Source organism: Myxocyprinus asiaticus, chromosome 6, assembly GCF_019703515.2.
Source record: "Myxocyprinus asiaticus isolate MX2 ecotype Aquarium Trade chromosome 6, UBuf_Myxa_2, whole genome shotgun sequence".
Classification (NCBI taxonomy): domain Eukaryota; kingdom Metazoa; phylum Chordata; class Actinopteri; order Cypriniformes; family Catostomidae; genus Myxocyprinus; species Myxocyprinus asiaticus.
The window spans coordinates 14,815,737-14,827,926 of record NC_059349.1 but is presented as its reverse complement, the minus strand read 5'-3'; the positions used below and the strand labels follow the sequence as shown (position 1 = coordinate 14,827,926).

The 12,190-nt window shown below is 37.7% G+C and overlaps 1 protein-coding gene across 1 annotated transcript; it reads right to left on the bottom strand.

The window, feature by feature from the left end:
- Positions 1-712: 712 nt before the first annotated feature.
- zgc:110366 (uncharacterized protein LOC550476 homolog) lies at positions 713-11,963 on the bottom strand. Its single transcript, XM_051701569.1, has 8 exons — positions 11,759-11,963; positions 9,356-9,604; positions 4,413-4,514; positions 4,145-4,236; positions 2,281-2,463; positions 1,394-1,453; positions 1,097-1,227; positions 713-913 (listed from the first exon to the last, which is right to left on the bottom strand). Exons 1-7 carry the CDS (start codon positions 11,847-11,849, stop codon positions 1,132-1,134), a joined length of 873 nt encoding a protein of 290 aa, XP_051557529.1. The 5' UTR covers positions 11,850-11,963; the 3' UTR covers positions 713-913; positions 1,097-1,131.
- Positions 11,964-12,190: the final 227 nt, after the last annotated feature.

The window sequence follows — 12,190 nt, the reverse complement described above, 5'->3', positions numbered from 1 at the left end:
AGGTTCTCTCTCCACAGAGAAATGCTGGAGCTCTGTCAGAGTGACCATCGGGTTCTTGGTCACCTCCCTGACTAAGGCCCTTCTCCCCCGATTGCTCAGTTTGGCCGGGCGGCCAGCTCTAGGAAGAGTCCTGGTGGTTCCAAACTTCTTCCATTTACGGATGATGGAGGTCACTGTGCTTACTGGGACCTTCAATGCTGCAGAAATTTTTCTGTACCCTTCCCCAGATCTGTGCCTCGATACAATCCTGTCTCGGCGGTCTACAGACAATTCCTTGGACTTCATGGCTTGGTTTGTGCTCTGACATGCACTGTTAACTGTGGGACCTTATATAGACAGGTGTGTGCCTTTCCAAATCATGTCCAATCAACTGAATTTACCACAGGTGGACTCCAATCAAGTTGTAGAAACATCTCAAGGATGATCAGTGGAAACAGGATGCACCTGAGCTCAATTTCGAGTGTCATGGCAAAGGCTGTGAATACTTATGTACATGTGTTTTTGTTTTTGTTTTTTTTTTGTTTTTATTTTTAATAAATTTGCAAAGATTTCAAACAAACTACTTTCACGTTGTCATTATGGGGTATTGTTTGTAGAATTTTGAGGAAAATAATGAATTTAATCCATTTTGGAATAAAGCTGTAACAACAAAATGTGGAAAGTGAAGCGCTGTGAATACTTTCCGGATGCACTGTACATGTAATCGAGTACTCTAACCCACATAAAATGAGTACTTGATAATAAAATTATTCTATAATGCCCATCCCTACAGTACCAGTTATCCAAAAGCATATCCCTTGGAATTTGATTGACACGTTGTCTTTTCCAGATTGGATAACTGAGATTACTTCTGATTAGTGTGTAAACTACTAATTACGTCCATGTCTTCTTTTATTAGTGTGAACCCAAATACCTGTAGAATAAGGATAAAACAGAAATGAGTGTCAAGAAGCAAGCTCAAAACTAACCTAAACATTGTCTTTGATGTCACTGGAAATTCCAATTCAATGACCAACAATTTATTGTAATTTTGATCATCGGTATTAGTAATTTATTAGACTGATTTAGTATCTCATTTCATTTTTTCAAAGCTCACCTGAACAGGTGGTATTTGGTTGTAGATGGTCATGGTCATTCCACATGAGTTGGGTCCCAGCTCACATGTCTCCCATCATGCAACACACTCAGGGAAGCCATGTCTGAATCATCCAACCTGAACCCAAACACCTGCACAGCGGCAGTAAAGAGGAGAACTTCAGAGTGAAGTCATCAACAGACTTGGTCTGTGCCCGTTACCTTCATACTTTGAGTGTGGTTTTAAAAGGATGATCTCAAAGAGAGGTCATTTATGGGGACACTGGACTGTGGTTTCATCACAAAAATGTCAACTTACTTGGCAGTTTTCACGGATCCTCTCTGGTTTAGTGGACTTGGGAATTGTGACAACTCCATTCTGACAAGATATGTAAAATTAAATTAGTAATTATACACAGTACAGCTGGTTACATATTATTAGGGCTGCTGAGTTAACGTGTTGATTCAGTGCTATTAATTATATTAAAAAATAACACGTAAAAAAATTTAACTCAAATAATCATGTCCCTGGACCTTAAGTAATATTCCAGTCATCGGAGCAATTAATGTTAGAAGTGCCACCTGTTTTCAGCAGGGGTCAGTAAGCAAAACTCCATCTGTATAGGCAACGCACAGCTGTACAGACAACAAACCACACTCAGGCTTGCTTGACACTAGTGACAGCACAAGATGAGAATGCATTCTTGCATTCAAACACAGCTGGACGGATCGCAATTCTGAATGCAGGGACCTCAAGATGCATTTTATTAAGTTTAAACTACGTTTAACTTGACACAGCGACCTTGACACATCCTTAGAAAAGCCCTTTATTGAGCCCTTTCAAAGTTTTAATCGATTGACAGTCCTAATTATTATGCAGTCCAGCTGGTGCTGAATGACATTTACCTCACATTCTGGCAAAGAAATGAGCACTATACTGAAAATTAGCATAACATGAAAAGAAAAGCATGTCAAGATCAAACTTTACTGTCGGTGGAGTATGCTACATTTAAAAAAAAGAAAGAAAAAGAAACAGAAAAAACAAACACATTCACAAAGCTTTTTTTATACTTAAGTCTACATGCCACAACCTAAATGGTCTCAGCCAGACATCTGACTGTACAATAAATCCCAGAATGATTTTGATATTGTAATTTTTTAGCAATTGAGTCCCATTCCTTGAATCTACTGAAACCCAATATGTACCTGAATACTCCAGCGGATGCAGATTTGGGATGCGTTGCGGCCATATTTCTGGGCCAGCTGAAGGATGAGAGGATGAGTGAGGGCTTGACCTTTGGCCAGAGGACAGTAGCCCTCAAAAACAATGTTCTCCTTCTGGCAATATTCAACCAGCTCCATTGGCTGCTGGAAGGGATGGAACTCCACCTGTAAGTAAATCACACACTGTTCATCACCTCTACATAACTTGTTAAATGTTTAAAGCAATCAAAACTGCATTTCATTTAGAACATTATATATACAGTATATATATATATATATATATATATATATATATATATATATATATATATATATACACACTGATCAGCCACAACATTAAAACCACTGACAGGTGAAGTGAATAACATTTATTATCTCGTTACAATGGCACCTGTCAAGGGGTGGGATATATTAGGCAGTATGTGAACAGTCAGTTCTTGAATTTCATGTGTTGTAAGCAGGAAAATGGGCAAGCGTAAGGATCTGAGTGACTTTGACAAAGGGCCAAATTGTGATGGCTAGACAACTGGGTCAGAGCATCTCCAAAACCTAAGGTCTTGTGGGGTGTTCCCGGTATGCAGTGGTTAGTACCTACCAAAAGTGGTCCAGTGAAGGACAACCGGTGAACCAGTGACAGGGTCATGGGTGCCCAAGACTCACTGATGCGTGTGGCAAGCGAAGGCTAGCCCGTCTGGTCCGATCCCACAGAAGAGCTACTGTAGCACAAATTGCTGAAAAACTTAATGCTGGCCATGATAGAAAAGTGTCAGAACACACAGTTTGCTGCATATGGGGCTGCGTAGCCGCAGACTGGTCAGAGTGCCCATGCTGACCCCTGTCCACCGCCGAAAGTGCCTACAATGGGCACGTGAGCGTCAGAACTGGACCATGGAGCAATGGCAGATGGTGGCCTGGTCAGATGAATCACGTTTTCTTTTAGATCATGTGGATGGCCGAGTGCGTGTGCATCGTTTACATGGGGAAGAGATGGCAGCAAGATGCACCATGGGAAGAAGGCAGGCGGAGGCTGTGAGATGCTCTGGGCAATGTTCTGCTGGGAAACCTTGGATCCTGGCATTCATGTGGATGTTACTTTTACACGTACCACCTACCTAAAGATTGTTACAGACCACGTACACTCCTTCATGGTAACGGTATTCCCTGATGACAGTGGGCTCTTTCAGCAGGATAATGCGCCCTGCCACACTGCAAAAATTGTTCAGGAATGGTTTGAGGAACATGACAAAGAGTTCAAGGTGTTGACTTGGCCTCCAAATTCCCCAGATCTCGATCCAATTGAGCATCTATGGGATGTGCTGGGCCAACAAGTCCTATCCATGGAGGCCCCAACTCGCAATTTACAGGACTTAAAGGATCTGCTGCAAACATATTGGTGCCAGATACCACAGGACACCTTCAAACCAGTCTAGCCATTCTCTGTTGACCTCTCATCAAAAAGGTATTTCCATCCACAGTACTGCCACTCACTGGATGTTTTTTGTTTTTGGCACCATTCGGAATAAACTCTAGACACTGTTGTGTGTGAAAATCCCAGGAGATCGGCAGTTACAGAAATACTCAAACCAGCCCATCTGGCACCAACAATCATGCCATGCTCCAAATCACCGAGATCACATTTTCCCCCCATTCTGATGGTTGATGTGAACATTAACTGAAGTTCCTGACCCATATCTGCTTGATTTTATGCACTGCACTGCTGCCACACGATTGGCTGATTAGATAATCTCATGGGTGATTGTTAGTGCCAGATGGGCTGCATGTTGTGACTGATCGGTGTATACAGTATGTGTGTGTGTGTTCATTATTGTTATTCATTCAGTCATACTTGGTTAACATGAGGCACAGTTCCACCAATGTCTTTCAGCTCATTCAAGTGACGGACAAGAAAGTTACTCACTCCAATGGCACGGCACAAACCTAACAAGGGACAGTGGATAATGTTACTTACAAATCATGGCTGTAAAAATGTATACTCAGCCCTCAAATAATGAAAACAACTCAAGAAAGAATCTTTCAAGTCTTTCAGTTCTATCTACCACCAAGTGCTACTCATTTATGGAAAATCTACAGGATGAGCCTAAAAGAGTCTTAACCTTCATCACAAAGATCCTCCAGAGCTCTCCATGTCTCTGCTCGAATCTCACTATTGGAGAGACCTGGAACCATGCAGTCAGGCCAGTGCATCAGATACAGGTCTGTGAAAAAAATAGAGGACTCTAAAAAATGTAAAACAACCACTTTCTGTAAGTTGCAGCAGAGCCTCGGTGCATTGGTGTTTCTTCAGCTTTGGGACATTTCATGTCCCTGGGGTTGATTTTTATTAAAACCAACAGATTTGAACTTTTTTCTTTTTGTTAAATGAAGGTCATGTTAAAACTGACTAAGAAACATTTTGCCTTTTTACTTTTTAAATGACTATATATAGGCTTTATTGTTTTAGCCTAGTCCCAGACTTCAGACTTTACAGTGGCCGTGAAGCGTAAAACAAAACAACAAATCTAAAAACACAATGGCAAATACACTAACAAAAGAGCAAATCAGAAAACAAACAAAACAAGTTAGAAAACACAACGGCAAATCAGAAAACAAACAAAACAACAAGTTAGAAAACACAACAGCAAATCAGAAAACACAACAGAGACCTAGTGCTTTCTTCAGGATTGATTCACTGATTATTTCAAAATCAATCCCAAAAGGTCACTGACTGAAAAACTAAATCATTTGAAGTGTTTTCTCTCTTGGGAAAACAGTAACAGCAAACTTTATAAAACAGTGAGCGGGAAAAGTTAGTTTTAGGTACGATATTCATCTATGGTCTCGTGGTTCATCTAGTGTGTAAGGGACCGTCTTAAAGTCCACAAATTGCGCTAAAACGTTGGTGTTCATTCAACCAAGGGTTCATTCAACTTGCGTGTTTTAACTTTAAAAAAAAATCAAAATGATAAAGTTTCCGGTTGCTGCCAGTGGATAGATTTTCCAAGTATATGCAGTTAAATGGATACAGGGTTCAATTATTTTAGAAAAAACACCACTAAAATTCACCAAGATTGAATCACATTACAAAATAATTTTTAATTTTTTTATTCAAGTATTCAAGTATTTTTTATATTCAAGTAGCAGGCTGCCAGTGGTGTGAATTACTAACATTTTTTTTTATTATTGAATACTGTATTTGTATAATTCCATATCCTGGGAAAATCTCACATATAGTAAGTCAGCATATCTAAGAGCAGCCTTCTACAACTTTTACAATATGAAAATAATATCTTGGTAAAATTTCAGCAATTTGTTTTCTAAAATAATTGAACACTGTACTCATAATTGGACATGTTGGCTTCAAATGTAGAAAGTAAGCCATTAGAATGTGAATTCAACCTTTAGAATGTGAAAATGCTCTTTTAATAACAGTGCTTATGTTAGAATATTCAAGTCAATTGAATGAACGCTTGGACACCGGCGTTTTAGCGCAGTTTGTGTAATTTTTAGATGGTCCTTTACACACCGTAGATGAAAATCGTACCTAAAACTATCTTTTCCCGCTTGCTGTTTTTGCTCTCTGTGTTATAAAGCGTCCCATTACTGTGTTACTGAGTGACAAACCACTCACAATTTTCAGTAATTGAGCATTTGGAATGAGTCCTGAGGAAAGGACTATTCTCCACACAGCCAATCAGGTCAGAAGCTATGGTACCTTCCCTTTCCGTTTTGACTGAATTGCTGTGTATTCTGAATTGCTGTTGTGTTTTCGGTCTTGTTGTTGTGTTTTCTGAATTGCTCTTTTGTTTTCGGATTTGCCGTTGTGTTTTTTAATTTGTTGTTGTGTTTCTGCATTGTTATTTTGTTTTTGGATTTGCCATTGTGTTTTTAGATTTGTTGTTTTGTTTTGCACTTCACGGCCACCATAAAATTATTATGTTTAAATCTATGATATATCTATAAACAAAGAGTGAAATAATTTAAATATTTTTATACATTTTTCAAAAATTAAGTAATTTCCACAACACCAGAGACTTTTGCCACTGATAAAGTTTTTTCTCAAAAGTTAGTGTACTTGTTAAAGGGATAGTTCACCCAAACATTTAAATTCTCTCATCATTTACTCACCCTCATGCCATCCCAGATGTGTATGACTTCATTTCTTCATCAGAACACATTTGAACAGAAAAATATCTCGGCTCAGTAGGTCCTTGCAAGATGATTGATTTTTGATGCTCCAAAAAGCACAGACAATCAACATTAACTTCATCTATATGACCCCAATGGTTAAAATAATGTCTTATAAAGTAATATGATCACTTCTGGTGTGAAAAAGATCAGTATTTAAGTACTTTTTAACTATAAATAATCACTTCCGTTAAGCAGCGGTATGTGCGTTCACGAGAGGGCTAAGGTCTCGCGGTCTCTTGTGTGACGTTTTGCCGTTGGCATGTTCACGCAAGAAGTGACTAATGCACGACACACCCAGAAGAGCAGCGCTGTTTACAAGTGAGTAGGAGGAACTCTGTACAGACCGAACGGCGTAAACAAACTGAAGCAAATTTAAACTAATGTCAGAAGATTTTGATTCAAGAGGAGATACAAGTTTTTGCAAAGCCGTATTTATTTGAACCTAAGTACTCTGGGAAGTGGAGAAGGCTCGACCAACAAGCCTCAAAGAGACAAAGCTCAGGAGATGTGGTGGTGGACATGTAGGTAATGCCAACAGATGTAGTGAGCATCTGCTGCAAAGAATGGAATGTTTTTCAATGTAATCGCTAGAAAGACAGCATGACCTCAGCCCTCTCATGAACGCGCATACTGCTGCTTACCGGACGCGATGATTTATAGTTAAAGTACTTAAATATTGTTATTTTTTCGCACCAAAAGTGATCATGTCGCTTTATAAGTCATTCCTTTAACCACTGGAGTCGTATGGATGAAGTTAATGCTGATTGTCTGTGCTTTCTGGAGCATCAAATTCGTGTTACCATATTTTTCTATTTTTCGTCAAATGTGTTCTGCTGAAGAAAGGAAGTCATATACATCTGGGATGGCATGAGGGTGAGTAAATGATGAGAGAATTTTCATTTTTGGGTGAACTATCCCTTTAACCAAGTTGGCAAAAATGTCAGTGAAGAGCATGCTTGAGATGAAATATGAGACAAGTGATATTTGAAGAAAACAAAGGAAAATCAAGGTAAATATTACTTGAGAGCAGAATATGTTTTACTGGGCACCATTTCTAATCAAACTGTAATTTTGCCATATTATATGAAAAGTTTATATTGTGTTCATTTAGGATAAATAAAATTGTAGCTATGAAATTACACTTAGTCAGACAAACAAGTTGTCCATGTTATTTCAAAAATGTTATAAAAGTCTATTGAATGGAATTCTATTAAACACAATACAGAATTTGAGCAGAGGAAATGACAATGATGGGAATTTTCATTAATTTCAGAAGAAATTGCATAAATGTCCTATTGTGCACGTACGTACACTGTTGGACATTTTTGGTAGACAAATTAAATAGAGGATACATTTTTTTTTTATCCTTTTAAGCTCAGAATTTGCCTGCCGGCCAGTAAAAATAATTCTCAAAATATTAATAACAACAGTCTTGACCAATGCAAAAAATGTATTGTTTTAAAGCTTAGAAGCTCTACATTACAATGTATGTAGGCGTTATGACCAAAACTGAACAACTGCTTTGAAACTTGCAAACAAATCAGAAATGTTCCTTTTTGATAATTTATTAATAATTTCGCACTGTGCATATTATTGTAATCAGTAAAAACATCAAACTAATCAAATAGCCATGAGTCATATGTTGTTGGAAAGTTCTCCAACCTATTATACAACCAACCTATTTGTTTTACTCAAGCAAAAATATAGTGAGTAATGAGTGAGTAAAAATTATATGTCTTTGACATACATATTAAATGTAAACAGGTGTTGCTTTTAAGCCACGTTTTCACTTATAACTTCATGAAAAATATGCGGAAAATAAAATATCACATAATATTACTTAGAGGCGAATATCTTTAAAACGAGCCCACACACAATGTAATCAGATGCAAAGATTATTAGATAATCCACACGAAAGACATTGTGCACACAGCATCTGGCTATCTGACATCTTGCTATCTGCAACCAGATGTGGAAGTCATCCAAATATGGGAAGAGAGGATCGTTCACTGTAATTACATATGGCCACCAGGAGATGGCACTAAGTACATGACACAGTCTCAATGATGGTTCAAATGACACAGAAGGGAACTGAATGAGATCTCATTATTAATGCCTGCATGCTTTGGAGAGAGAGCATATATTTAGTCATTGTTATGTTTGCATGTGTAATTAGTTCTTATGTACAATTATTATGTTTTGTCTTTTAGGAGAGGCTTTTGGACACCGAGATGTTTTTGGACACTAGGATAAATTATTTTTGTAATGCATTAACTTTTGATTGCTTTGTCGTATCACCACAACATTTTAATCAGTTACATGTGACATATTTGTAAATAAGGAGCTACCTTATTTACAAATATAAAATAAAAATAAATTTTTGGCTCAAGTTTTTTTGTGATTTTCTGTAGTTTCTTAGGCTGAGAGTCTCATCATTTATCATAATCGTTATCTTTAAAAAAATGTGAAAAGTTTTCTTTATAATGATACCAACAATGTTTTTTTGTTTTTTTTTTGTAGAGTTATAAGCCTTAAATTTTAGGCACACCACTGAAACAGGAAATCTTTAAAAACACCATCAGAGCTTAAAGGGTTAACGTGAATTTACTTTCTAGAAGTCCAAAGTGCTTAAAGTGCTCAAAGTTGAAGAAACACCCATATATGGCTAGAATGACAATAAACTTGACTTGATCATTGCTGGAGACCATCAGTGACAGTTTAACAAGCAACACTACCAAACATTAACATTAACAAACATCTTAACGTCTAACTTCTCTAACAATGTTTACAAAAAGAAATGTAACACTGAGGTCCATGTGGCAAAATTTCTGCAGCCTTTGACTTAACAGGTTCAACTAAACACTTTTACCTAAATAATCTACCCCCAGCCTGGCACACGAGGCCCGGCAGGCTTGTTTCGCACTCTGGTAGCCGTAGTCTCCAGGCCACAGTTTGGTGGTGAGCCAGAGTTCCTCTCGTGGTACACCACTATCTGCCATAGCCTTCCCCAAAGCCTCCTCACAACCATAACGCTTGGCTGTGTCTATATGCCTTACGCCACATTCCCGCAGAGCGTACAGCACCGCTTCATGACTGTAGCCGCCATTATGAGACGTCCCTGATTAACAAAAGAGAACAGAAATTAGAGGAGAGTAAATGTGGCAAATAGTTGTTGTCTACATTTTTTAGCCTTGGTACTTGTTTACTCAGAACAGTCATCAAATGAGTGTCGATCCTCCGAAACATTTACTAACTTTGCAAATGAAAAATCCAAAGCAATATTAAAGGATAGTTCATCCAAAAACAAAAATTCTCTCATCATTTACTCACCCTCATGCCATCCCAGATGTGTATGACTTACTTTCTTCTGCAGAACACAAATAAAGATTTTTAGAAGAATATTTCAGCTCTGTAGGTCCATACAATGCAAGTGAATGGTGACCAGACATTTGTTGCTCCAGAAATCACATAAAGACAGTATAAAAGTAATCCATATGACTCCAGTGGTTTAATCCATGTCTTCTGGTTTTGGGTGAGAACAGGCCAAAATGCAAAAAAAATTTCATGATTTCAGGCTCAATTATACTTCCTAGCACCATCTAGCGCTCTATGAAGTGTAATCAAGCTTGAAATCATGATCGTACCTAGAGACTGCAATGGCAATATGTAGAGTAAAAATAGTTTTATTTTGGTCTGTTCTCACCAAAAACCAACTGTATCTCTTCAGAAGACATGGATTAAACCACTGGAGTCGTATGGATTACTTTTATGCTGCCTTTGTGCTTTTCTGGCCACCATTTACTTGCATTGTAAGAGGTCTGCACGGGATGGATTTTTCAGACCTGCTCCAGCTAAAAATGTGTCATATTTTGTCCCGTTCCCGCCCGCAACTTTCATGTTTTGTCCCATTCCCGACTGCAAAAGCCTACAGGTAGAGGCCTATACAAATGTTTCAGTCCCGCTCACATAAGATTCTGTCCAACTCCTGCCTGCTCAGATGTCGTAGGCTATTTTTTCCAATTCCTATCCGTAAAAAATGAGAAAGATAAAGATAGAGAAACAGAGAGAGAGAGAGAGAAACATGTTTTAATACATTGCCAAATATCTGATTTACCTGTGGCTGGTTTCAAGTTTTGTCTGTACCTTTCTTTTTAATAAAGCGTTAACATCTATAGCACTAAGGAATCCGCCTTCATGCTCAGACATTTTGCCTCAGAGTGGTACTTTCCGCAGCATGGAGCACGAGGAAGAATTTATGAATGAGCCATCAACCCTGCGCCTGTTAATCGATTATTTTTGTTGCTCTTGCGCAATAGAAGACTAACACAAATAATATTCTGTATATAAAAACATAAAATAAATTTGAGTCATTTTTATTTTATGTTTATATATTTATATTTTGCAGGAGTCCCACGATTCATTTCTTTCTCCCGCTTCCTGCGCACACGTCAGTGCCTTCCCGCCCGTACTCAGCAATCAAAACTTTTAATTCTAAAGCCTCTAATTGTATGGACCTACAGAACTGAGATATTCTTCTTCAAATCTTTGTTTGTGTTCTGCAGAAAGAAAGTCATACACGTATGGGATTACATGAGGGTGAGTAAATGATGAGCGAATTTTCATTTTTGGTGAACTGTCCCTTTAAGAGTAAATTTTGTTACACGTTAAGTGTCTTGATCAAGGGCACAAAACACCTTTGATTTACATGTATTCATTTGGCAAACACTTTTAAACAAAGAAACAACATTATATGGATTCACTGGGAATCAAACTCTTGACCTTGGTTAATATTTCTATGACATGCCAGTTGAGCTACAAGATTTACCTTCATTTACCAAGATCATCACCCTTTTATATAATATGCAAACATTATAAAAGTAACAGTAAATAAAACATTTCCAAGAGTAATTATGTAGATAAATAAACAATATGAATAAGTATTTTGGTGATTTCGGTGGCAATAACAAATATACAATAAAAATGGTTAACCATAATTATTATTATTTTTACATTGGACCGTGGTATGTTTCTGGACATTTGCCAAGGTAACCATTCCGTACCATTGTATTTAAATCAAATTACCATGGTATTATTACCATCTGATATTAGCACTGTACAATGGAACGGTCTGTGAAAATGTTTGTCATTTCCAGAAACATTTGCAGTGACAAAACAGCAGTAAACGGCGCCTGTATCACTAGTATATTCTCAATCAGTCAGATAAACACTGATTCAATGCATGCATGTGGTGTGTGTGTGAAATACATCTCACCTAAACCCAGAATGGGAATGTTCAGTCCATTCGACAGAGATACTGTAGGACAGGACAGCGCAGCAGAGGAGCTGCTGAAAATGGTCACCATGTTTCAACTATAGTTTGCTCTTCCAGGGACTCTTATTACATTACACAACAGGACTTGATGTGCAATCATTGTATGTAAGAATGTAAGGAGGCGTTTGTCGAATCGCATGATGGTAGATAGTACAAAATATATTAATCAAATATCAAAATTCACCAACATTTAAATACATTTCATACAAAGTATTTTTAACTGAGAAAAGCACACGTGTCCATATACGACTTCTAGAAAGGTCTTTCTGGTTATGCTCGGTTTATAAACAAGCTATCTACACGAAATACATTTATCTAATTATACTGTGTCAAATAAAACTAAAGCGTTTAAATATTATGTACTAAACTTTT

Coding starts and splice junctions, on each gene's coding strand:
- zgc:110366 (XM_051701569.1), bottom strand. CDS start 11,849: ATGGTGACCATTTTCAGCAGCTCCTCTGCTGCGCTGTCCTGTCCTACA. Junction 4,237..4,412: donor GGAGGATCTTTGTGATGAAG/GTTAAGACTCTT, acceptor GTCCCTTGTTAG/GTTTGTGCCGTGCCATTGGA. Junction 1,228..1,393: donor GGATCCGTGAAAACTGCCAA/GTAAGTTGACAT, acceptor GCCGCTGTGCAG/GTGTTTGGGTTCAGGTTGGA.